Source organism: Cottoperca gobio, chromosome 9 (assembly GCF_900634415.1).
Source record: "Cottoperca gobio chromosome 9, fCotGob3.1, whole genome shotgun sequence".
NCBI lineage: Eukaryota > Metazoa > Chordata > Actinopteri > Perciformes > Bovichtidae > Cottoperca > Cottoperca gobio.
Genome location: NC_041363.1, coordinates 4,111,737 through 4,139,632, shown reverse-complemented (window position 1 = coordinate 4,139,632; position 27,896 = coordinate 4,111,737). Strand labels below are relative to the sequence as shown.

The 27,896-nt window shown below is 40.6% G+C and overlaps 1 protein-coding gene across 1 annotated transcript in view; it reads left to right on the top strand.

The window, feature by feature from the left end:
* LOC115013017 (leucine-rich repeat transmembrane neuronal protein 4) overlaps positions 1-23,277 on the top strand; it is a 42,233-nt gene extending 18,956 nt beyond the window's left edge. Inside the window, 1 exon segment of the mRNA XM_029438964.1 lies at positions 21,851-23,277. Within this exon segment, the coding sequence (XP_029294824.1) occupies positions 21,851-22,069 (219 nt within the window). The 3' untranslated portion in view covers positions 22,070-23,277.
* The last annotated feature ends 4,619 nt before the right edge of the window (positions 23,278-27,896 follow it).

Below are 27,896 nucleotides of genomic sequence, written 5' to 3'. Positions count from 1 at the left end.
GTGATATTAAACACTACACACGCCCACGCATCCACTGAAACCAAGCCAGGCGCATTGATTACTCAAAATCACTCCAACAGTTGGTGTGAATGAGAACATGACTATGTGTGTGTGTGTGTGTGTGTGTGTGTGTGTGTGTGTATGTGTGTGTGTGTGTGTGCCTTCCACCTCATACATGAGGTAGTACTGTCCAAGCCCAGTGCATTTGCACGTTGAAGAAGTAAAGCACAGGCAATACCGTTTTTCTATATGGCTGTTGTATAAATGTAATACCACCTTGATTGATTGATTATGAAATCCTGATAAAAATGGGTTTGTACACAGATGGAATAAATTACTTTGCGAGCATCATTAGAATATGAAGCATGCCATGAAATGGAAGCCAAATGTCTGCAGCGTCTAACAAGGCTAAAATGAAAGCAGCCCTTGACTAACTGCGTCCACACATCCTGTTGTCCCCACACTTTCGTCACACGGCTCAGTCGTGAATGTGAAGTAACACTTGCAGATGGTGGAATTCTTTAAAAAAACAAAGAAGCTGGGCGGCCATCAAACACTGTTGTTGGTGTTTGCTTGTTGTAAGCAAGTGAGAGCTCATGGCCTTGTCGACATCGTGACTCGTACGTGTTGGTCTGTGCAGAAGGGGCCGGATCTAAGGATAGCGTGACCCCCCTGTGTTTATGTCCTGCTGACAGCAAACAAAGAAGAAGAAGCAGCCACTTAGAATGCATTGAAAGAGACACATGGCTGTCTACTTCCTCTCAGTGATAATTATTAATAATGAAATGTGACCTTACACATGCTAAGCCTGTCTTTGATATAATATAGGTTATGTTGAATTTAAATCATTTATGTTCGACACAAGTGTATGCCAAAACAAGACTAGCCATGGCAGCGACTTTGAGATAAATGCTAACGTCAGCATGCTAACATTGAAAATGCTAACATGCAGATGGGTTAAGGGTTAGGGTTTAGGGTTTGGGTTTAGGGTTAAGGGTTAGGGTTTAAGGTTTAGGGTTAGGGTTAAGGTAATATTTACCTTGGACACTATCTTAGTTCAGCGTGTTAGCATGCTACTATTAGCTAATTAGCACATAACGCAAAGTGCAGCTGAAGCTGATGAGAATGTCATTAGCTTTCCAGATGTTTGGTCATAAAGTATCGGACACATTAGATGTTGATAATGGATCTAGATGAAAAGTCCATCCTCCATCCTCTGGGGACCATGAATGTCTGTACAGCAATCCATCTAATAGTTTCTATGATGAAGTGTCCCAACTTGTTTCCTAGAAAGATATACACCAACATGTTTAATCATTGATCCAAACACAGATAATTAGCTTTGGTTTGACAAACGCAGCTACAAATACTATCAGCTCTACACGGCTCTGTTCATGGGATGCTTTAGTGAACAAGCGGCTTCATGCGGACATGAGACAAGCCTTAAACTCAGTAATCTGCCATACCGGGCGTTTTCCCGGTGGTCTGACGCACATTGGCCAATATAATGTAATTTATAACTAAAGCTCATAAAGCATGGGTAGCACATTGGTGTTTTATTCCACACTGACTCTGACCTGGCTAGATCACATCTCTCACTAAGCCCCATCCCTGCCCCTCTGTCCTCTCTGTTTCTAATGTGAGATGCCGAGGCTCAGAGCCAAAAATCTGTGGATGGATAAGGCCGCCAAAATGGATAAACCAAAGCGCAAGGGGAGAGCGGAGAAGTTGCCGGCCAAAATCTTTTTAAAATTTAGAGAATAATGCAGCGAAACGTTTAAAAATAACAGACATGTTTGCTTGCAAAGGCAGCAGTAGCTTCGACATCCACAGTGCCCGACATTGTGGAGTAACAGGTGGAACTTGAAGGAGGAGCGGGGGCTGGCCACGGCCACGGCCAGGCAGAGGAGCAGGCGTGTGACAGGGAAGTGGAGAGGCGGCAGAGTGAGCATGACAGGGCCGAGGGAGCAGGAGGAGAGCTTGAAGATTAACAGAGACTCGCAGGGAGGGGGCAGGGAGGCAGTGTGTGTGCCGTGACGACGATGATTGTGAGTTATTCAATTAATGTCAATTTTATACTTTATACATACTTTTGTATTAAATCATTTGAAATGACACTTTGACTTCCAGCAGAGCTTTTTCTTTGACAGTTATTGTACTTCTACTTGAGTACAGAGACTGTGAGAGGGTGAGTATACAGGTACGCATATTTAAGGTGTCCGACAGATTGTTGTGGGCCGGTCATGGCCAGAAATGTCGCGGCAGATTCTTTGTTCCAGTCCAGCTCTGCTTAGACTTGGATCTTGTGACTTGAGAAAAAGATGAGTCAGTTTATATCTTTTGTCAGCTACTTTTCACCTTTGCTGATTACACTGTAGCTCGGTGAGTGCTAAGACCACGGGGCTAATTAGTCTTTCTGGAGTGATTGATATCAAGGATGTAGAGACATGCTGAATGAGTAAAGCCTGGGATGACTCATGAGCCAGGATTAAGCATTAAAGTCTAAGGAATACAAAGGTGTCAGAAAATCATTTGATTTCTCCATTTTCTGACAGCACACGGTGAGAATAATTGCATGTGTAGATATTATAAATTAAACACCAATGGTTAGAGTTTGATTGAATGGATTTGAACTATACAAGGACGCTGGCCTTTTCACATTCACACCGACTGGCTCATGTGATTGGAAAAAATGACACTGAGGCGTCATGTGGAGAGCTGCAACAGTCCTGCCTCCACTCCCAAAAACACAACATTTCTTTTTCACAGCAGCACCCCATGACTTTCACCTTACAGCAACCTTCAATTCACCCTTTTGCTTGTCAAATTCTGGCAAACAGTTATCCACACAGCACAGTGTCGACTATGAGAGGAAAGATATCCTCGTCGGAGATCTGCTCTCTGAGTACCTGATGGATACTTCATTACTTATTGGGAGGATGCGTCTCGTCATTGATGATGCATCCTAAAGCGATGTAAATGATCTGTTCTGATGTACGAGTCGCTCCACTGATCCAAACCCTGGGAAAATATCCCCTCTCTCTCTCTCTCTCTTTTGCACATCAGTTTAGCGAGAGCAATGCCGTGTCATGTGACCCATACTAAAGCAAAGATCAACAACACTGAGGCACATGTGTGATGGGATGTGTGTTTTAACACATTAGCTGTTAGACAGTGTGATTTCACCAGAACCCTGGGAGCCCTTCTTATCTAAATCCAAATGCTAGCAAAGGCTACGTTAGGCCAAGATACTGGGTTTGTTGTTTTTGCATTGGGACTCCTCTGGAGGCAGATGTGTCTCCTTCACTTGTCTTTCTTTCAGAGCTATATTTAGTTACCCCAACCCTTGCGGTGAACGGAGCCCATTACCGGGTTACATTATTTCTCAGTGGTTAACATTCAGCTTCGTTATTCTCCACTTCCTGCTGTTCTTATGAAGTGTGCAGGTGGCTACACATTACTAATGTTTGTTCTCGTTTTATAAAATCGTAGAAACTATAAAGCTTGCACTAAATAATGGCTTTTAGACACTGGAACAAAGGATTATATGCATGTAGCGACAAACCCACACATACATACCGTTTCCACAGATACAAGGCAAGTAACAAATCATTTGTTTATCCGCCGCGTGATTTCAATCCACTCCTAACTCTCATAGGTTCTTGGCCCAACCCTTCCGGCAAGTTTGAGGAAAATCGTGCCAGACGTTTTTGCGTAATCCTGTTTGACAAACATACAAACCGAGCCGAACAAACTCCTTTGCAAAGATATAATCCCTAGTCCGCTAGGTGTCCGGCACCAAACAACAGACGAGGTTAACGACCGTACCGTTTTAGTATTTAGGTGGATTATTGCAGCTTTGGATCCTGGAGGGAGTTTGACTTTAAGACGTGAATATGCCAACGTGTTTACAGTATAACATCTGGCTGGATGTCTCAGACCACTTCCTGCAGTAATTGGATTTCAATCTGTTCTTAATACGTCTTGAGTGTTTTTACGAGTCTTTCTTCGGCGTTAATCTCTATCCAGATGTAATTTGATTGCTCGGCATGACAACGTACATTAAACTGGGTAAATAGCAAAACAAGTGTACTGTAGAGTCAATGTGTTGCTTTCACAGTCAACACTGAGAGGAAAGAGAAGCTGGCAGAATGCTTCAGTGATAGCGCAGCAGGAAAGGTCATCGGTCATCAAAATCAACAGATTTCTTTCTGTTTGCTGTTTGAATATTCATAACATTTAATCTCAATCCAGACTTTTTTCCAGAACAATCAGTTGGTAAGAGGATGACACACAAAAACACACAGATGGACCGATGTGCTCATTTGCAGAACAACAACAGATTATACATTTATTGTATCTGAAACGCAATCTTTCATTTCCTGGTGCGTGATGTTTGAGATAAAAACAAATAATCAGTCTGCATCTACGCAATTAGTTTGTGTCCTAATTGTGTGTTATATGATTTCCTAAAATCTCTTATTTGTATATATGAAAACGAATAACGCGGTGTGTTTTCATCTTATCTGTCATTGCTACTTCATTTTTCATAGATACTTACACCCTCCAATTTCCTCGGTTCATCCTCTTTTAACCTTTTTACTGCTCTCATTGCCCCATAACATCTGATCTGTGCCCTTATTTGCAACAAGGTCCTGAAGCTCCATCTCTCCCACAATGAGGAGAAACGGCCACAAGGCTGCCAGATCTCGTCCAAGAGAGGTTCAATTACTTCAGTTGTCATGGAGCAATAAATGACAAATTAAGTGGCTGGCACCGAACACTGCTTGAAGGAGGCTGTGTAAGAATACTAATGTCAGCTGTGTCTGACAGTGGGGTAAAGAGAGAGACAGCCCAAAAAAAAACCCGCCTCATTTTGGCAAAGTAAAAGCAGACAACTTTATTTCAGCAGGATATATACTCCTTGACCTCAATTCACAATAGGTCCTTGAAAGATAGTTCTAGGATATTTTTTAATTGCACGTTTAAAAGAACATCTTCTTCTTGTGTATTCAAAGATACCATGAACATCTGTGTTTATTGTTTACTTGTGTATAAATAAACTGTGCAGTCCATGATCTGTGCAGCAGCGTACTAGAACAGGCTTTGTAATCCTGTAATTAGTGGAGTATGTTCTGTATGCACACGTAATTAAGACGCTGGCTAATGAAAGACCTCTGTTCTGCCAGTTTTTGTCGTCACATTGAAAAGCTAAAAGTCTAAAGCTACACTGGAAACTTTAATGCTCACAGGAAACACCATGTACTTACCAAATCAAAGCGCTTTATCCACTTAGGACATCTTAGACTCAGCTCCTCGGGATAAGCTGCCCATTGTCAGACTTGAAGTAATAATCTTAAAGATTTTCATTTAAATAAAGGTCTGTTAAGTCCCTATCGTCGTATAAGGTAACACAAAGGTCTTTGAGCCTATAGTCCAGTGATGAATGCCCTTGCATTTGCAGAAATGATGAGTCTGGTGAATGTGGAGACATTCCCGGGGAAGTGAGATCCAAAGAAGAGAAGAGAACAAAACGTCTTTCTCTTGTGTGTTGTGATGTATGACGGAGTGAAGCAGACTGTATGGGCAGAGAGAGATTGAAAGCAAATACGGCGACTTGATGTGTAGCTGCAGTGAGACACAGAGCTGGAGCAGCCTGTCTCTCCTAAAGACGGCCATACAATGAAACTGTGTTCAGAGAAACGTATCAAAAATATGTTTCTGATCAAAGTCTGCGTAGGATGGAGGACGGTTCAAACAAACATGGGACTCTCAAAGTGTTTGTGCACTTTTAAAACCAAAAGTTCGCGTCCACTTAAAATACCTCAACAAACATATTTATTTTAAGCCAAACTGTGTTTTTGTGTTGTTTTGTTTCGTCATTTTGGCTGTAGAGGTCTGTTGGCCTCCACCCACACCTCCGTCACCCACCTTATTAGATCAGGAGGACGAGGAAGACATGGAGGAATATCTAAACATACATCTCATACTGTGATATCCCTCTGCTAGAAAGGACCCACGAGCTAACGGTGAAGTGTGGTTGTGGTTGGTGGGGTTAGCTAGTTGCTCCAAATCCCATTTAATTGGATAAATGTATGAATATGCCCCCAGTTCAAGATGAGTCATCAAAACGATAAACACAGATACATAAACAGGGAAACAGGATCAGAGTTTAGGTAATGTATTTTTCATTTCACTTAAGGTACATTAATATTTTTTGGCTCTACTATCAGGCCACCAGCATCGCTCAGAATGAGGATTTCAAACCACAGCAGTGTTAGAAGTTTCTGAGTTAATCTGATTACTGAGCAAAGCAGATTAATAGTTAACCCTTAATCTGCTTGTTGGTAATTCCTCATTTGAAGCATCGCTAGATAATCAAAGGGAATCTCTAAATCTTGTAATCGATTGCATTTGCGATCTCCAATCCTGCAGGGCTTGAAGAACAGACGTAGAGTGTTGTGTTGTATCACTACAGGATGCAGACAGACCCCACTGACATCTTTAAGGCCTCTCTAGCCTTCATCATATCACTGAATGTAAATGCGTGTTGCTTAGAAAACATTGAGGTCGCTGACCTCCACTCCCCTGCTCCCTTCATTCTCTCCACTTGTTTTTCTTACGTGATTTATTACTGTGCTTTCTCTGCTGGCTACATTTCACCCTGTTCAGCAGACACACAGTGGAACTGAGTCATGCTGCAGCAGTTTTGTACGGGCAACAAAACGTTTGCACTGAGACTGTGAACTTGCATCCCGAAGGTGACCTGCAGGGAGATCCTGTCAGGCTATCCAAGGTGACAGCTGAGCACCTACAGTACGCCACCGCGCACACTGGGAATGTTCTGCAATAAAATGAAGGGAGGCGTCACAACGATGAGACTCATTCATCTTAATAAAGTTGACCATCAAACTGATGTGTCTGCAGAGGTGCTAGTTAGACGGAGGAGGAAATGCAGGCAGACAGAGAAGGACAGGAGAGAAGCAGACAGGGCTGTGGGCAAACACAATGTTCTTTTCCCACCATCAGTCCTCGGAAAAGAACAGTACCCGTCTACCTGCTGGAAACATCCTGCAGAAAAGATAATGTAGCTGCAAAGCATATTTCAATTGGACTCCCAAATCCTCGCCAATTATTCTTTTAAGTAAAAATATGTCACACTTTCATATAAACAAAGCGTTTCGCTACTGACATACTGCAGCCATTCAAAGTGTAGTCTCTTCACGAAGGCTCTTACGTTGCTGTTTTAAACACCCACGGTATGTGAGGGCTTTCCCATAATGTATCTTCTGCCAAACAAGGAATAATGCATTTTATGTTGCCAGCAGTTATAAAGTAATAAATACAGGGTAGTAAGCAAACAAACAAGGAACATAGCCACCAACAGAAGCTCAGAATTCATCGACTTTAACAGAAAACACAAAGTTTGTTTGATTGACGAGTAATCTCGTGCAAGTTTATGCAGAAAGATAATATGTTATGGTTGACTGTGTACTGCAACACCTCTTCATCCAGCCAGCTGCACACACCACTCACAAAGAAGAAGCAAACACATCTCTGATATTTGAGTTAACAGTTAGTCGCTAACCTTGCTACTTCAAAGTCAAAGCCTTTCAGGTGCTCGCTAATAGTGGAAAGCTTTGAAGGCACGGAGAGCAGCAGCACAAAGTGTTCAGGTTGCATTAACACTAATTGAAATGTATTTGTTTCAGGACTCAAGTTGGAGCTGGAAAAGCTCATATTTATGTGAAATATGCAACTTTTGATAGTCATGTACCAATGTAAGGAGACATAACAACACATTTATTATAGTGCTGTTGTCAGTAATGTGTTCCTCTAGCCATGTGGAGGATTCTAATGTTATTCCAGCAGTTTTAACATTGTTATGTGTGTCTGCAAGCACAACTGATTTATTATATTTACTGTAGCGTACATGCAGGTGAGCAGCGATGCTCTTACCTTTAAGATTGTAGAGCAGAAGTGAAGGAATTGAAGCAAACTACAGAAACCAGTCTATCACTGGCGGTCCAAGCTACTTAAAGCTCATCATCGTGAAATGTGTTTCTCTACAGTCCTTTGCATGACCTCACATGTTGACCTCTGCACAAATGGACTGTGTGGTGTAAGTGTCCTGCAGGCCTATGTTTCAGTCTGGTTTCCTAAAAGTTCCGTTCAAATACAGCGAAACTGCATTATCAATTAGGTTTCAAGAGGAAATGATTTTCTCCCGAATTACGCTTGTTTTTGATGGATCTAACAAACGTTCATCCAAAAGTCAATGTTGACTTAATTAACTAATTAATGTTTATTTCCGTCTGTAATTTAAATGACAAACCCTGATGTTGTACCTAAAGGCCCCGTCACACATCTCTGTATGACAGAAACGTACGCCGGCGTACAAATACGTCCATCGGATCGGAAAAGTGAACATATACAGATACGCATGTCTAATCTGTTGATATCGTATCACTTACTTATACAAAATGTATCAGACGAATACCCAACGAATGCATAAGATATACAACAATATGACGTATACAAAATATCGGCAACACGCTGGTGTACGTTGATATAAGGTAAGGTATAAGTAGTATTCGTTAAGAGCAGGCGGTGTTACGCTGGGGAGCGTTGGATGTTTTGAACATGTTCAAAATTACCGACGTGTGCTTCATAAGATATGCAGACGTTACGTTACGTTAGACATTCGTGAATACGGAATACGTACGTGAATACTTACCTACGTAAATATAGTACGTAAATACTTACCTACGTAAATACTTACCTACGTAAATACAGTACGTAAATACTTACCTACGTAAATACAGTACGTAAATACTTACCTACGTAAATACAGTACGTAAATACAATACGTGAATACCTACCTACGTAAATATAGTATGTGAATACTTACCTACGTAAATACTTACCTACGTGAATATAGTATGTGAATACTTACCTACGTAAATACTTACCTACGTAAATATAGTATGTGAATAGTTACCTACGTAAATACAGTACGTAAATATTTACCTACGTAAATATAGTACGTGAATACTTACCTACGTAAATACTTACCTACGTGAATACTTACCTACGTAAATATAGTATGTGAATAGTTACCTACGTAAATACAGTACGTGAATACTTACCTACGTAAATATAGTATGTGAATACTTACCTACGTAAATACTTACCTACGTAAATATTTACCTACGTAAATATAGTATGTGAATAGTTACCTACGTAAATACAGTACGTAAATATTTACCTACGTAAATATAGTATGTGAATACTTACCTACGTAAATACAGTACGTGAATACTTACCTACGTAAATATAGTACGTAAATACTTACCTACGTAAATACTTACCTACGTGAATACCTCCGTGACTACGTTAGAGGAACGTTAGATATAGGCTACGTCGGCTGACGGTGAATCCTACAGCCAATGTATTGATAACGAGTGGATAACCTATTCCTACCTGATGTTAAGATGATGCCTGACGACGGAGTAACTTATTAAACGTGTTTCTACAGTACAGCTAGCAGTTCAGGTAGCGTTTTGGGAGCTTATTGGGGTTTGAATATAGAATATAGGGTCCCTGTGAGTAGCTCATACTCACTTCTTCACAGCACGTCTTGATGAATACATCAGCCCAGCATCAGAGAGCATGGAGGATGCTGAGAGGACAAGAGTACATTCTGTTCTCCAGCATCAGCATGACGTGAACCAGATGGCACTTTTCTAGCTCCGTTGTCCAGACGCTCTGATACGTTTTAAATAAGTAAGTGATACGATATCAATGTTTGACATACGTATAATAATTCGTTATGTATTCGTTATGTATACGTCAACTACACCACCGCTGTGGAAAAGTTGGACGTATTTGGACTCTGACAGATTTTGAGCTACTTTTCATATACGCTGGCATGTTTCTGCCGTACGGAGCTGTGTGACGGGGCAGTGTGTCTGGCGTGTTCGGCGTGTCGTCACAACTTATGCTTATAATGCATGTTTCCATATAGCGGCTATTGTTTCATGCCACTGGCCTCACGACATTTCACTTGAGTCGTCCTGCAATATTCTCATCTCATCACCACGGATTAGATTAGTGCACATCATCCCTCTGTGGAAACAGCTGGCTGCAGTTCATCTCTTGTCGCCTTATATTTTCGACCACATCAATATTAGACAAGTCTGTTCAAGTTTGGAGGCTGAGATTGTAGCACTTAAACAGGTGGCTGTTCTGTTTTGAAGGAAACAGACAAACAGACAAAACAGAACAGGCATCAATTATATCAGATTAACTTTTTCTTGAATAGAATGTGCAATCAGTTGTTTCCTGATAGATGTGTTGGTTCTTCAACCAATCATGAGGAGAGAGATCAAAGGAAAGCAGGAAAATGTGTGTGTGTGTGTATGTATGTATGTGTGTGTGTGTGTGTGTGTGTGTGTGTGTGTGTGTGTGTGTGTGTGTGTGTGTGTGTGTGTGTGTGTGTGTGTGTGTTCAATACCAGCAGAAACTAAAGTGGATATTCACATAATGACAGAGCATATCAAATATCATATTGCACAGACACACATACACTCTCACACACACACGCACACACACGCAATCTTCCTCAGCATTAGGAGTTAGACTTACGGCCCATTCTTTAGAGTTATCACCATGGAAACTGGACAGGAGTGAAGAGCCTGTACTGTGGTGGATGGAGCACTGGCACGACAGCATCCTGAGTCCTACACTGTGGCATTTATATGAAATGGTTTAGCACCATGTATATACTTAATCTGTCTACTCCTCGGGAAAAGTATAAAGAATATATAGCTTCTTTGTCCTACTGTTGTATCTTTTGCTTTGCTTTGACCTCTGCACTGTAGCACCGCTGACTGAGTGCACTTCTGAGTTGTTAGAAGGAGTCAGTGATGTATCAGAAACTAGTGACAGCGATAAGAGTAATGACAATCCCACAGCAACACTATTCAGTTATACATCAGGAGCCAAAGAGGGTTTGATTTTGTGTCAATTCTGTTCTCATATTGGTTGCATGGCTGGATTAAAGGCATTCCCATCGGCTGTGGTGGCCTTAAGGGTTAGAGAAGCGAGTTTGTAAGCTCGTCATCATTTCAATTCCCCCAAGCCGGTCAAATGTATAATCTGGATGGGGAAAGTGAAAATAAAAAGGTCTCGACATCTGCCCTTGAGCAACATCCTGAAGCTCAACTGCTCCAGTGGAGCTGCACAGTGGTCAGCAGATCACACCGAGGTTGCACCGGGAAGTTTCCAGGGAAGAATGTGTAACTGTGTGAATGAAATCAGGACGTTCCTGCAAAAGAGTGAAACGTCCCTAAATAAATAAAGGTGAAAATGCTTCAGAAAGTCCATTAGTATAAGGACGTATAAAAATGATCTGATTTGAATAACTGTGTGTGTCTGATACGTCCCCTTTATTTTGATTGTCCAATGTTCTTATTCAAGTAACTATTAACCAACAAACTGTTGTGTCTAATACTCAAAGCGACATTTCGCCTGGCGTTACTCGCGTGAGATAATTTGTGTGTAATCGTGTAACTTCACATGGCTATATGGTTTGCTACAGCGTTACGAACCCACAAATATACACATTTTCCCGTCATTTATTTGCAATAAACAGATCCAAATGATGCCGAAATAACTACATCATGATGCCAATTTGAAAAAAGTCTGAAATCATGCTTTGTCAGTTCTGTCCGCAAGACGACAAGCAAACAACTTTTAAAATGCTTGTTTTCTGAATGGAGTTTGGATTGATGAGGACTATGCTGACATTGAAACTGCTCCATCAACACTCATATTAACGTCATCTAAAGTAGGCATGAAAACGGCAGCCATTTAATGTGGTATTATGTCAATTTGTGTTCACAGCTGGTTTCCTGTGCCCACAAGGGGCCAAACAAATCAGTTCATTCATCTTTTGTCTGCATTGGTTGAAGGTTATGCATCTATGGAGCATGTTTGTTCATTGACATGAATCGAAGCCTAACTCACTCACTATGGTTGCTGCTGCTTTGTCATCCCACTCCTCAACATTCACTCTATTTTATAAAATAATCAGATTTGTTTGGTTTCCATAACTGACAGTTTTGCCCACAACTGGAAACCCCCCAAAAAACAGGGAAGTAAAGTATCAATCACAGACAATCAAATGTTGTGAGTTGAATTTTAGCACCTTCAAACTTTTTGCACAGTGCTCATTCTCTAAATATAGTACTGGGGTGGAAATGTAACCGAGGAACAGTTAGCACATAACTAATTACCTTATGTACAATGCAGGCTTTTGTCAGAGTTTTCCTTAATTAGCAGACATCTTGCTAGCTTGGCTGCTTCATGTTGTCGTGTCTCACCGACAAAGGCAACAGAAGAGTGCAATGAAAGAGAAAAATCCAGCGGGAGGATTATAGCAGCGACCGCTCTGCAGTCACACTGATGTGTCACCCAAAGCTGAGTTTAGGTTTATCCCAACCCCATCTTTAATCCTAAACCCCAACCCCTATCCTCTCCCTGTTTTTTTTTTTCAATTTAACTGTAATCCCCAAATTAACCCGTACTCCAAACTTTCACTCATCCTTTTCATATAATGTTGAGTTATGGCTGATCTGCAGATTTGTTTCGAACAAATACAATCTCTTAATTGGACTCTCCGAATGAACTGTGGACAGATTAGCATACTGTACCTCTGATGTCCTGGAGAACTGCATCGTTGCATATCCACACACATTCAGGGTGTTTTAAAGAAGAGAAGGGCAGACTCCAAGCAGACACCGTATCTGAAAGATCTTCCCATCAAACTAAATATTTTCTGAAGCAGTCATCCGCACAATCAATGAGCATTCAATCTGAACCAAGGTGATTGTATTATTACCATATCCATTAAACACACGTCGGCCCGTCTAGTCTCTCGTATCCTTTTTCACCTTACAGTACTAAATGATCTGTGCTTTGCAACATTAGCTTGGTATCTCATCTGGACAAAGCAAGGCTGATAAACTCTAGAGATCCATTAGAGAATGAAATAGCTTGGCCTTGGTGCACTGACTTCCTTAAAGTCTTTCTTTTAGTGGAACCGACTATGTCAACTCCTGACAAACCTCTTTTCTTTTGTCCAAGAAACTCCTTTCATGGAATATGTTCTCTATTATTAGTGATCCGTTGTTCTACTTGAATAACTGTGTTGTATTTCTGTCATGAGGGACTCGTCCTTCCAGTGCACGCTGGACTAGGCACCATCCATCTGTGATCCTGAGAAGCAATGATTTTATATAAAACCTACAATAACTGGGTTTTGACATCGCTTATGGGTAAATACTTGCTTATTTATACATCAAGCTGATTTAGAGCAACATTATTAAACATTTTACACAAACCTGATGAATGTAGTTCTAATATCCTTTTGTGTCCACTATGTTCGCCAGGTAGAGGCTGAAACTACGTACATTTCCTTAAATAAAGTACTTTCTGAGGTACTTTCCATTTCCTGCTACTTTCTACTTTTTACTCCACTACATATTTCTGATAATTTAAATTAATTTGGAGCAGATTCAGATTAATAATGCAAAATATAACATAATATATAATAATTTCTCATGTAATTTCTCTATTATATAGGTTAAGTTGAATTGTATTGATCCCTTGGTGATGCTCACATTAATTATGATTTAATAGTATAATATATATTATTCTGCAGAATGAGTACTTTTACTTTTGTACTTGTATTACTACTTTTACTGCCTATGTAACGCTGCCTATGTAACGCTGCCTATGTAACGCTGTGTGCATGCTGTGCAGGGATGGGAAGGTAGTGTGCAGTTGTGTTGTTTGCCTGCTGCAGATGGAAGTTAAGAGAGCAGTGAGTGTGAACTAAACTAAAAGTTTAGAGCAAGAAAACCGAAACAACGAGCTGAAACTTTGGGTTCTTCACTAACAGTCACGTGATAAACACACACACGATGATTATGGCCGCTGTAACGGTTCACTTTGGAAGAGAACTGGTCAACGATAATTCAACAATAGGCCAGAAAACACATTATTATAAAGCAAAATTGGAACCAGAGCCCGAATTAAATAAAACGCAGTATAATACATAAAAAATGCTTTTAACAACTATATTTCATGGTCCATGTTGTGCACTGCAGGCTTATCAGTAGAGCATATGGTATCTATCAAAGGGTGAATGAATGAAAAGCTTATGTTGTACATTAGCTTTGTCATTTTCAGTCCGCAGTACAATGTATGTCTGTTCCAAAAACAACTATGAATTTTAAAATAGATATGTAAGAACATTACATGTAATCATAAATTGGTTTAATGGCTGTGTAACAGGCAGCATCAGGACGTACTCTGTATGAGTATGTATGCACTCAGGGATTCGCGTGGGATGGTGAACAGAGAAAAAACCAGCCGAAGGAGAATCACTGAATAAATGCACTGTATGGATTCATCTATGCACCTATATTTCTTAGTATCCATATTCAGGTTACTTATATACATCAGGAAAGTCTTTGTGGTGACTCATAAATTGTTCTTCCAGTAAATAAGAGTAAATCTCAGCGTGGATTGCCAACATTGATGAGCAGAAAATGGGATGAGCAGCATTAGGAGGAGATAAATCCCCACATCTGAAGGATTATGGTTATTTTGACAAATGCAAAGCGCTTTTCAAATAGAAATGTAATTACATGGTGAATATTAAAGTCAGTGAAAAGATGATCTTTTTGGAGTTCTAACACACGCGGTATTACAATGTACAACTTTGAGTTTTAGTTCAGATATGTGTCAGTTCTTTGTCTCCTGATTACTGAGGAGGCTCACGGTTATGCGTTTGTAATATTTGATGTAAGATATTCAATATTACGTGGAGACAGTACAGGCAAATTGCATCTCATATATATCACCATAACATTTCCCTAGTTAATTACTTAAAGACAATTATTTTTTGCCAAACAAGTTTTCTGAAATGTTATGTTTAAATATGTAAATGAGGCATTATCTTATTAAACATGCGCTCATTTGCATATATTTCCAGAGTCAACGGTTTTTACTGAGGGAATTTTAGATATCTCTTTTTAGCACTCAAATACTGTCAACAGCCATTTAAAAAATAAATAATGTTTTGCTCGTTTTTAGGAAGAAAGTCCTCTATAAATCAGGTTATGAATGATATATTAACAAACCCCTCTGTTCAAAATATAGACAGTAATGAAACTGGAAGATTTGGTGTATGTTAGTGCTATCATAAAATATAACAAATTATTCTTATATATTACAAGTTTTGTTTTGATTTTTAGTTTAAATGTGCAAATGAGACATTATCTAATGCTAACGTTTGGCAAAAAGACAAAGTTAGTAAAATAAACAACTAAATGTGGACTTTGAATGTTTTTCTAGTCTGAAAGAAGATATCAAATTTAAATAAAATCTCAAAATGACCCAGTACATGAATGAAAAAACAATGTTTTAATTTGCAAAAAGAAAGTTCATTGTGTTTTCTTTCATTCATAATAATGAACAAGTACAATACACACTATCTGGTTGTGTTTTTCCCGCACAGCACAGCTCCGCTTCATTAAGTTTATTTGTTAGAAATGTAATCTTTGTGTCACTCACCCTGACATATTTTTATTTATTTATCCAATGCTATGCAACAATCAGAGAAGAGGGTCTTGTGGCCATTAGCATGCCATTCAGCATCCATGTGTGTGTAGCCTAATACACAGCGATGATAATAGAGGCTTGTCTGTGCTCTCCCGCCGCAGCGTTGACCACTGAGTGAATTATTCAGCTGACAGAGAGCAGCAGCACAGGGCGGAGGATGTTGTTAATATGCCAATGAGAGCTCATGCCTCCCTTGCCAGTCTGAGACATGCTGGCATGGTGCAGCTGCCTATCGCCTAATTGGGAATCATTTAGCTGCAGCTTGACCTACATTCAGAGCAGTGCAAAGGGGACCACCTATGTGAATGTGTGTATTAGCAATCCAAAGCTAATAGCTCGAGAATTAGAATTAATCACTGTGTGCGGTGTCACACAAGTTTATATCATTGTTCTCTTTGACAAGCGCTTTAGAGTGTGTCAGTGGAGTGCTTTGAAGAACTCTGCCTGTTGTTATAAAACACTGGTTATGCCAAAAAAATAAGAAGCTAGTGTTATGTAACATTGGAAGTGTCTGAGTCAGGAATCCTCATCTAATTGTTTTCTTTTAAATGAGCAAATTTAGGAAATCTACTTTAAATTGGTTAGATGAGAAGACTCTCTTGTTTGTAGAGTGAGTGTTAAGCTAACAGCCAGCTAGCTTAGCTTAGCATAAAGACTGGAAACAGGGGGAAACAGCTAGCTTAGTTTAGTATAAAGACTGGAAACGGGGAAACAGCTAGCTTAGTTTAGCATAAAGACTGGAAACAGGGGGAAACAGCTAGCTTAGCTTAGTATAAAGACTGGAAACAGGGGGAAACAGCTAGCTTAGCTTAGCATAAAGACTGGAAACAGGGGGAAACAGCTAGCTTAGTTTAGCATAAAGACTGGAAACAGGGGGAAACAGCTAGCTTAGTTTAGCATAAAGACTGGAAACAGGGGGAAACAGCTAGCTTAGCTTAGTATAAAGACTGGAAACAGGGGGAAACAGCTAGCTTGAGGTAACAAAAGCTTCTCAAATCTCTAATTAACATTGTATACCTTGTTTTCTTGTCTGTACACAAAAACAAGTCTCTGCTAAGCTACATATGAAGCTAAACATGAAGCTAGCCAGCAGATGGACAACATAGCTTCATGTTTAGCTTCCTGTACAGACAAGAGCATTGCTCTATGATCTTCATTAATACATCAGAACAGATGACTGTGTCTGTGCTTCATCTCTCCACACACTGCAGAAACAGTCCACTAGAACTGGTAGAGAATAATATGTTGTATTGCCTGGGGTAAGGATATCTTATGTTTTGCTGAGGCTCAAAACGGTATGAAAACCACACTCTCACGTCTCCTGTGATTTCTGTCTCTGCAAATTGGCCGTTTAATGTTTTTGTCATTTATATTTTATCATTTCTGTTTTCTCTAACAATGACATTCTTCCTCATTTTTATGTTGTTTTGTGTCAGCAACACCCAAAGAACTGAAGTGAAATAAAATTAGAAATGAAAAAAAAGAGCAATAGTGCTTATAATAATAGCTGTTGCCACTTGAAGCCTAAAACGATTCCCGGACCAATTAGATAGATCATTTCTTCACACTTTAAACTCTTGAGGGTTTCTGGTGATAAACAATGAGTCATTCTATCCAAGAGGAAGATGTGAACATAAGAAGTGTATCATGAAATTAAAATGGGATGTATTCAGATATAAATGTACCGCACACACACACACAGTACAGCACCTGAAATAGAGGTGTAGTTTCCACAGGTAGCAGCTTTTAATCTGTTCTCTTTTAATTCATTTCAGGGTAAACACATTGAGCTATCGTTTAAACAGTTAACATAAAGTGAGGACAAGATGGGGCTGATGCCAGCTGCCTGCTTTATCACTTTGGCCTGTAGCCAGTGACTCACTGAATACCGACTTACACTTGTCAGGAGAAAACAAGGCTATTCTTAGATAGCTATTGTAATCGAGAGATTTGAATTCATTTTATATTTATTGCTTGTGTTGCACACAACTAGATTGCAAAGGACTTCCCGAGTCATTAAAGTTGAGGAAAGATGGTGATCATGCCTCAGGCGAAATACGTTCAGCCCTAAGCAGCACTGCTGGCTGCCGTCCAAGCTATGCTAGCCAATGACTCACCTCTCTAAGAGCTCCAACCAGAACAGCCAACATTTCCTCAATATTCCTGATTAAACCTGAATGCTCACTCAGCTCAGTTGGCCAAAAAGGCTTTTCTTCTTTTCTTCTGTGCTAAGCCATGAAACTGATCCTGTTTTGGTTTACTGCCTCAGGAATGCAGATGTATGAACGTTATCTCACTTCGGAAGGAAAAAGGAAAATGCTGCGTCTGCGCGTTGTAAATGGAACATGTTTAAAATGCAGTACGATGTTTCGTTGACCTGTGAACAACATATAAAACAACGTTAATGCCAATGTAATGACTCTCCATTACATCAAGACTTCATGACACTCGTGAAGGGAGCTGACATTAAGTTAATTGACTTTTGTTTTGTAATTTTGCATCTTGTATTTTATTAATTAGTGGATGCTAGTGTCCAGAGGGACTGACACTGAGTTGGAAAAGCTTTTAAAAATATTTCACAAAAACACTAGAGAGGTTGTAATAATTGGTTGGCAAATTGAAAGACATTAGGATGTTGTTGAAATTAATAATGTGACCTTTTGGTTACCAGACAGCTTTTTCGTCTAATAAATCAACTTACTCCCTAAAACATAGAAACAGGCACATTAGCGTTTGTATCCACGTCGCTCTCTGGACGGCAACGTTGGTTATAAAATCACATGTGTGGTTTTGAGTGAAATATCTTGACAACCATTGGATGGATGTATTGCCATTAAATGTGGTGCACACATTAATGTTCCCCTCTGGATTAAGTTTTAACACTTTGCCATTCAATGTTCCCATCAGCAACATTGTACCCGCTAAAGTTCTGCATTTTAGCATTGTCATTGTGAGCATGTTAGCATGCTAGTGTTAGCATAACTCAAAGCACGGCTGTGCCTAAATACAGCCGCCGCTCGATGGCATGGCATCCGGAAAAAAAAAAACGCTTTGGTGGCCAATCAAATAAATATATTCTAGAGCTGCAACGACCTGTCGACTAATTGAGTAGTGGATCATCGGAAAAATATTGTCGCCAACTATTCTTAAAATCGATTAATCGTTATTTTTGATGTAAAAAGGTCAGAAAATGCTGTTTTCAGCCTCTCAAATGTGGAGAATTTCCTGCTTTTCTCTGTTTAAATCATATTAAATGGAATATCTTTGGGTTTTAGACAAAACAAGGCATTTAAAGACATCGCCTTGGACTTTGACTTCTCTATTTTCTGACATTTTATTTTACACATCTTACTCAAACTGGATCATATTTCATTGTCTCATCAGCACCTTAAGCAACACACCTCCACCTTTGCAGCCTCTTGCTTATCTTTTCTGTACGCCTGTTTCGTCTTGTTAAATGGAATATAGCAGAGTGTGCCGAAATATACACAGAGCCGAGCTGAAGGACATAAAACGAATGTCGTTAGAACGATTCATGCTGTAAGTTTGAAATCCCAGTTTCCATCACTTGCTGTTTCACATCCCACTGCTTCACTCACTCTCAATGACGTGTGCTGAGGAGTTACACATTCAGTGATGTTTCTGTCTCTCTTGAACTCTGTAATGAATTCATATGAAGTGTGGCTTTAGAGGGCTGATCTGGAGCAAGTCATCTGGGCTCAAATGTTTCTGTTAAGTTCTATTTTACAACATTTAACAGAGAAAAGTTGCAGATGTCTCCCTCGGCTGTCAATGAAGAAATACTGAGGAGGACTTGACTAAAGAATTAAAGATCTCATGAAATAGAAATGATAGTTTATTTCATGCCACTTCATGTTAATAACAAACGTAGTGAAGTGCAGAGTAAGAGTGCTCTTTATGTAAGCTATACAGTCGGTGACAGTTCAAGCAAAGTGAGGCAGAAACTGACTGAAGTGTTTGAAGAGGAGGCAATAAAAAGAAAAAGGTCACGATGCAGTGTGGTTGTTTCTCTAAATATTGGTGAGCATACAAATCTAACCCACGAACGTACATACGTGCTGTTTTGTAAATGAGTTTTCAGTGCTTCCACATCGTGCTAAGGGATGTCACAACGAGTCCGAGCCGAGGCGTCGCCGCGCTAGTTGCATCACACTGCACCTCCTGGGCGAGCAGAAAAATGAGTGTGACATTGGAAAATGTAGAAACCTCTGCGAATCATTGCCAAATGTTCTGGGTAATGAATAGCACAGACATAAAGTCTTTTTCTTACTTATTGGAGTCTAAAATGGTCCAATTTCTAACAGCAAATTGCAAACAGAGATAAAAGCCTTGACGTTGATGCATTTGCTGCAGACTGAAGATAGTAAGAGGGCGACTCGTGTCTGGTCCTTTAAGCATATATATATACACTGTATGTTTGACCCACAACAAACAGACATCCACTCTCAAAGTTGTGCATTGCAGTTATTTAATTAACTATACTTTACTTTGAACAAATAAACACTATTCTATTTTAGTCCAAAACAAAAGCTATACGATTCCTCGTCGCTGTTATAGAGGCCACACTTTCTATGTTAAGTCTTTTTATGCTGTCTGGAATATTCATGCTGTTTATAATGAGGAGACCTATATACTAATAGCTCTACATATTTCTTAAAGGTGTATTTGTTTACGTATTTATCTGGACAGGTAAGGCGAAAGAAAAGCCTTTTATTGTCTCAGTAACTGCAACTCGGTTTATTTTATGGCACCTTTGGCTTTCAGCCGTGATAAACTGGCAATGTGGAAGTTAAATAGAGGAGAGATGTTGAAGAGACAAAGGTTGCAAGTGCTCTGCCAACTACCTCTGCACACACAGAGAGGGCTGTTGGTTCAACCAGCCAACCGACCATATTAATATGGACTACACCTACATGTTTGACTCTTTCTGCTGCAATAATTGGAGAAAACAAGTCTTTCCTCCCGACGATTTGTACAGAGGACTCCCAGATTCAGACCCCCCTCCCTTTTTAAGCTCATTTCGCATTCTGTGCATTGTTTTTCATGAATCTTTTATGAAGGCCTCTGAAGTAGTGTGCAAAGTTCATCTGCTGAATTAGACAATGGAGTGTTTTCAACGTCTTTCTTAAAGCGGGACCAATCAGAGCCACATCGTTTCCGGGTAGGAAAACGTAACCTTTTAACGGCTGCGATTTTAAATGTAAGGGTCTGAAGACTGGGATATTTAACCTAAGCAGATACAGAGAAAACCTAAATCTGAAAGCCATTTCTGCATCAAGTAAATCCCTTTTGTGCTTCAATGAAATAATCCAACATATTGTTCAATAGATGTGCCCACAACTCATAATATGGGGATGTGTAAGCAGGCACTTTGAATGCTGCAGCTTGTGCTGGGTATCACAGTAGAATTGGTACAAATGTTTTAACAAACAATCGACATTAGTTGTAACTTTAGTTGTTTATTATGCTGCACATTACTGAAGAAATGTATCAATTTACCAGGTGATTCCAAACATGCAGAGGCCACGTGGAGGTGAACTTCATGTGCATTCAAGTGCTGCATGTGTTCTGCATTGTTTTGCATGTATGAATGTTTCTATACACTGCATTACGTTGCTTTGTGCATTTCAAGATGCATGAGTGCATTAATAGACATGACAAGGATATTAATATCAATATTGCAAAGGCCACGATGCAGTCTTATTCCATTTAATTGAAATAATTTAGACCACACTAACACGTAAAACTAAGAGAGGTCTTTGAATCAGCAAAGTGCTTGTAATGTAATAAGCACTCTCTTTCTAAATGGAGCCTTGACTCCATTTAAAAGAGGGCAGAAAATATGTGTGCACTCTTGCTTAAGGCTTTCATCTTGCATATAAATCACTCCGGCTGAAAGTGGGTGTTTGAGCGCCACAGATTTCAGGTCTTGGGGCGCGCACTGTATCAGCGGCCAAGGCTGCATTAATGACAGCGCTGTGCCACAACTGCATGAATTAAATTAAACCAACTCCAAATATTCTGAGAGCGGATGAAACTGTTGAAACGGATGCTTGTGTTTTTGGCTGATTTGGAAGGTTTTCGCGTGGTTCTCTTATTCTCTCCTTCCCCTTCCCTGCTTTCTGTTCCTGTGCAGATACCGCGGCAGCTGAGTGCTCTGACGTTGTACAGGTGTGAGCAGCCGGTTCTGGATTACTGCCATGCCCACCTGTCGCTGCACCTCAACGTGGGCATGGAGCCCCCAACTCAGGCGCCGGGAGGTCTGAGGCCAGCCAAGTACCACCCGGGCCTAATGCCTCCCCTCCCCTCCGAGCCTGTGCTGCCTTTCCCCCAGACCCACTCCCCCCACCAGTGAGCTGCGCACACTGCGCGGTTCTGTGTCCAAACTACTCTGTGTCCAAGCTACTGTACCAACTGCACAGGACCCGTGGACAACTCACATGAAACACAAGGTTGTGTGGGAGGGGACTGGTTAAGAAGCGAAGGAGACAATTAATCTACTGCAAAGCATCCGGGACCCAGGGTAATGGAAATGGAAATATTTCTCAGTGGAAATAAATGGGTGCTGCGGTATTGATTAGAAAAGCTTCTGACCTACCTGACCTTCAATGTCCTCAATTAGAAAAGGAGGCTGAGCAGCAGCATGACTTTCCACGCTCTGCTCTGCCTCCTGAGGAGTATTAAGCCTAATAATCTAATGATTTGTTAATATAATTAAACGCGTTTCCTCCACTGCTCCCCATCTGGACACCTCTCTGCTGCGTCAGGTAAAGTAATCAAATGTAAAATTGCTTTTAACAGAGCAGGGGAACAGCATGATAAGCGTTTGAGTAGCAGAACAAATGAAAGATCAGCTGAGCTGGAAGGTTTTCTGCTGCTTTGTCTGATCCCGCTGTCAATCAGAGGTCTCTCCCTAACTCTGCGTCCCTGTGGCGCCACGCAAATACAATTTCCCAAGACGAGAGAAACAAGTCAGAAAATAACAGACATTATCTGTCTATGAAATGTACAACCTACACATCTTGCCGGCAGTAAGTGTAATTAACATAGTGACTTTTGATTTCCTCAATGAGTTGGGATGTTGATCACGTTATAATTAATTGAATCGAGCTGAGAAATAAACAGATGGGAAATAAACACCAGATCCCGGCGCACTGCGATGCTCGGATATTTACTTTTCACCATGCATTTAAAATCACAATTGTAATTAATGTTTTTTTGTTCTTGAAATGTGTTCTTCGGCCAATTATCTGATTGTGCACTCATATATCTACATGTGTGTGCTTTTGACAAGATGTTACATTATAATATATGGTAAATTAACTGTAGTAAATGACAAGTGACTGTGTCATTCATCGAGATCAGTGGTGTCAACCAACTGTCTGCTGTATTCAAACAGCTGCGAAGGTGGTTAAGACTGAAGAGCACAGCGCTTAAGGCAACACTGATTAATAATCATGTGTGATCAAGAGCCTGATGGTTACTTCCACTTGCTTTTTTCTCCTCCTGTGACTGTATGTGACCGTTATCTGACGTAATACAGTATACTCCACTCTCTTTGAACCTCGTGGTCTTTTATGTTGCTTCCAAAGGAAACCTTGTGTGCAAAACTAAACCTAATTAAGGTCCTGGGTGTTAATACACAGCAGCTCGTGTTCTTCACACACAAGAAGTGTGCTGCTAAGATAAATGTCATATAATCGGAAGGTTTGTCAGCTAGGAATTGTCTGTCTGTAAGCTTTAGTAAACAATATTTCTTTATTTCCACGCCTTCTACATTGATTATCAGCTGAGTCTCAGCCTTTCAGTCATGTAGGCTATGTAAGCTCCATAATAAGCTGACATCATGGTATCTGGAGTAACCACCGACCCACAGACTGGGAAAGAAGTCCGTTCTTTGTGAGCTGCATAGGTCAGAAAACATGGGATTCAACAAGACGTTCAGATGTGTCCCTTCCTACGTCACATGCAGGCTCATTACAGTATACCATCTGAGTATCTCCACCAGCGGCTTGAGAACTACCTTTGCAAAGATGCGCCATTTTGTTCCTAGAAGTCAATCATAGACAAATGGGCTTTTTCCAGTTAGGTGCTAAAAAAAGACAGCAGAGCGTCTCAGACGGAGAGTCAATACAGGTGAGTTCAGACAGACATTAAACCATGTAACAACATGTTCTAGTAGAACTAGAACTCTACGTTCAAATGTCATCCGGAGACGGCGTTTTCCTCCAATTCATGGCTTAATTATCCAGCTAGCTACAGGTGATACAATCTGCAACTGTTGAAAATCAATAATCAACGGATAGAAATGATGAGCTTCTTTTGTGCACCACTGTGTCTGAAATCCAGGTCCCATTGATTAAAGATGATGAAGACTTTCCAGTGAATTGTTCCTGGTTTCATAAGCGAGTGCACAGAGCTGACAGGCGCAGCAACAGTAACTAAGGGGGCAGGGCTTAGCAAGCAGTCATTACTGTGTTGCTAAGGGACTTTGATAATCAACCTAAAAGCTTCTGAACATATGGCATGACTGAGATTCTCCTTAAAAAAAAGACTATTTCTATTTGCTTTTTATGTTTTTTTTTATATAAATGTTATTGTCTTTGTTTTCTGGGGTGGCAGGAGGAGCGGGCATCATTTGTCCATAAGTACAATATCCTGCCATAGTTCAAGATCAGTATCAAACATGTGTCCATGTCCAGTCATGCATAAGCTAGTATCTGAATATTTCAAAAGTGATTGTATAAACCCAGCCATCCGGCATCATAACCACAGATGAATGACGCTTTGATTGTATACAACTGCACACGTGTATGTCCGATGATTCCTCAATAACAGACATTATGAAAAACGCTCGGCCTGGTGTTCCTCTGTGAAAGAAAAAGCAGAAGATATATCTGCTTATGACAACACGTTCTGACACATGACAGATTCACGCCGCTGGAGGATTTACTGCTGCGTAGCCGCACACACGGAGCAGTTTAACGACACTGATAGATTGCACACACTGCACTCACTTGGAGTGTTCAGAAGAGTGTTTGGGTGAGAGGATCCGGACAGGAAGGAGATGCAACTAAATATCATTCACACTTATGTGTTCGCATGCTTTTACACTAACTGATGATTCATGATGCTTTAATCGATAAGCACTTCTGGAGCAGTTCCGTCGCTACAACTTTACAAACTAGGAAGATAATTATCACCCACAGCACGTCTTAAATCAACCGTGTGACTCATGGAAACACAAGAGAAGCACAATATGTTTTCATTCTGGAGTTTGCTACCCGATGATTTTGTGGTGTGGAAAAACCTTTTCTAAACAGGAAATGCTGTCATCTGAAGCCTTGAAATGATTCAACATGTGATAAATGTTTACTTCCAAGCCTGCAGAGTGAAGGAGCAGAAGCTCTGCGACTGTTAATCACATCCTATTCTATTACACGCTTAATTTCCACACACGAAAAGGGGTCAAGGTAGTTGCAAGAGATTTTTAGTTTGTTATTCACTTGACATTCCATCTATTTGGACAACATATTGGTCTTTCTGACAATCTGTTGGCACTTTTTTTGGAAAGCAGACACAAGGTATTTTCTCCATCTTCGGAGCTGTCAGAGTAAGCCCGACAATCTAACACTTTATATTTGTGGGCTTAAAATCCTCTCATCCCTCATTCTGCTCCATTGATTTCATCCAGTGCTCTTATTCTGCGGGATTCAGAACGTCATTGAGAGAGCTCTCTACATTTGACAAGACTCATAAGAGCACAATAAACTAAAAGGTAGAAGAAGTATAAAGAGATGCTTCAGCTCCTTCACTGAAACTTCTGTCTAACGACTATGTGATTCAAACGCGCTTCTTCTGTACCGTTGTTTATTTAAATGATCTCATATCCAATAAAATTGGGCCAGATGTTTTTGCTCTTGGCATCTTCTAACCTATATTCCTCTGATGAATGCAGAGCGGTTGGCACAACACAAAACAAGTGGGAATATTTACTTTTTATTCGACAGATGTACGGTTCACATGAAACTTGCAGGGTGAAAGCTAAACACGCTTTCATGTTCGGCTGCTCTTCAGACGGTGGCGTATTTATCTGCAAACACTGCTTTGTCTCCCCCCCTCAAGTTTACGGTGCATTTGAAGTATTTTGATATAAGGTCAAGCTCAAGTTTCTGTCTTTGTCCGCTTGCCGTGTCATTTTAGAGTTGTGTTGCAACTGCTGGCGGGCAGGGCAGCTGTGAAAGCTCTTGATTTCCCCGGGGAGGTGCACTGCCACCGTGCCCACACGTTGAGATTACTTACCATCCCACAAGCTCACCGGGACACTTGTGCTGCTAGTTTATTTTCAAACTGTGTCTTGAATCACGAGGCAATCGACTACTTTTCTGATTCTTTTCAGGGTCAAAGGTGAGGCAACGTTCCCAATGACTCATAACTCTGTTTGTGTTGTTGTAAGAGTTGCATTTCTGAGGGATGCTTCTGAAGGGAAAGGGGCTGCAGGAGGCAGAGCAGGTTGTTCACCCTCACCCGTTGTCATCTGGCTCTGCAAGAACTTAATCCTAATAAAAACATCTTCATCACTTAAAGTAATAATAAGGAATTCACAGGAGGATGTCAGCATTATTGGATGAATGTTTAAAACCTAAATCCAATAAGCAACACAGGGCTTTTCCTTGATTCCACAGATTCCCTGTACACAACGGGGCTTTAATAAAACACAATAGGGAAAAGACATGTTGGCGCAGTAAAAACAGGGTTAATGCAGGATGATGCTTGAGTGAAAGCACACTTGGTAGCAGTGGTGAAGGGAAATGAACGACTGCCTGTCAAAAGATAAACAATGAAGTGAAGTTTAGAAAAACCACGGTCTGTAGTCGCAGCTGTGGCACCGTCTCTGCTCTGCTAGCTGAGACCTGAAAGCCGAGATAATGCATAGTCAATTGCTGCTATTTAAATAGTTTCCCAATCCATCTCCCTCAATGCCACATTCAATGTTGAAAATACAAATCAATTATGATAAATAGAGCTATAGTTAGGCTGGTAATGTGCTGTGTGGTTAGTGGTAAAGACTGAATGCCACTCACTTCACCAGACGTATGCTCACTTCAGGATTATAGTTGCTGCATGTGCTTTATAATGTCAACACTTCATGTTGTTAATCTAGTTTCACATTCAGCTGCAGTTTAGATGACAGGCTATTGTGTCGGCTTGCTTCAAGGATTTTCTACTAAATACATTCTTTATCCGTGGCCTCATGAGCTGACCCGCTATGACACACTATGTTTCAGATGTGACAGGTTAAAATCCCACATCCAAAGCTAATGACGACACCTGTAGCATACCGCTAACGGTTTAGTGAAGGGAGTAACTCTTGAGTAACTCTGCTCCCATAATTCATGCAAGGTATAATGGAGCTAAGGAATAACGTAGACACAAATGCATCAGTTATTATTGTTTTAATTAGTGCGGTCTATGTCTTTAGGGATATTTACTTCAAGGTGTTTCGTCTGTGGATAGCCTCCCATGTATAGTAATGATATTGGTCTTCATGAGTGCAGAGATGGTGTTTGTACTGAGCAACAAGGTTGCTAGGCAATCCATTGAGATCTAAGAAAAGGTCTGTCTGCGATGTGGGGAAGACAGAGAGTTAGTAGTTGCTGGGTAAATTGCAAGGAGACAATCAAAGTCATATCACACTGAGCTGGGAGAGCAGAGAGGAGCAAGCTGCCGAATGGAGCTGTTTACCTCCTGTCCTCATCTGCGGCAGCAAGTGGTTGATATCAACAGGCGGCATGAACAATTAAGTACAGTCTATAAATGAGTCAGCGATTGTTTCGTTTATTTTGGAAGAAAAATAAAGGAGGGGAAGCTTCACACGCATCACACTCTGTTCAGGATGTTACATGCTTATACCCGTGACTGACATAGTTAGAAAAGCTTGGGATGTGGCTTCAAGCAACAACAAAAAAAAAACGCTTTGATTTTGAGTGGGACTAGTGAAGGAGCTGGCATAATTGGGATTCACACTATGTGGAGACTGAGTGACTCCCAACCCCCTCCCCTCCTCCACCTCGTCCCCCGAGCATCTGAAGCCACCTATAATAAATAATGGACTGTTGATGAAACAGCACAAATGTCTTACACCCGACCAAGTTCACCCACTGACATGGCACGACAGGGCA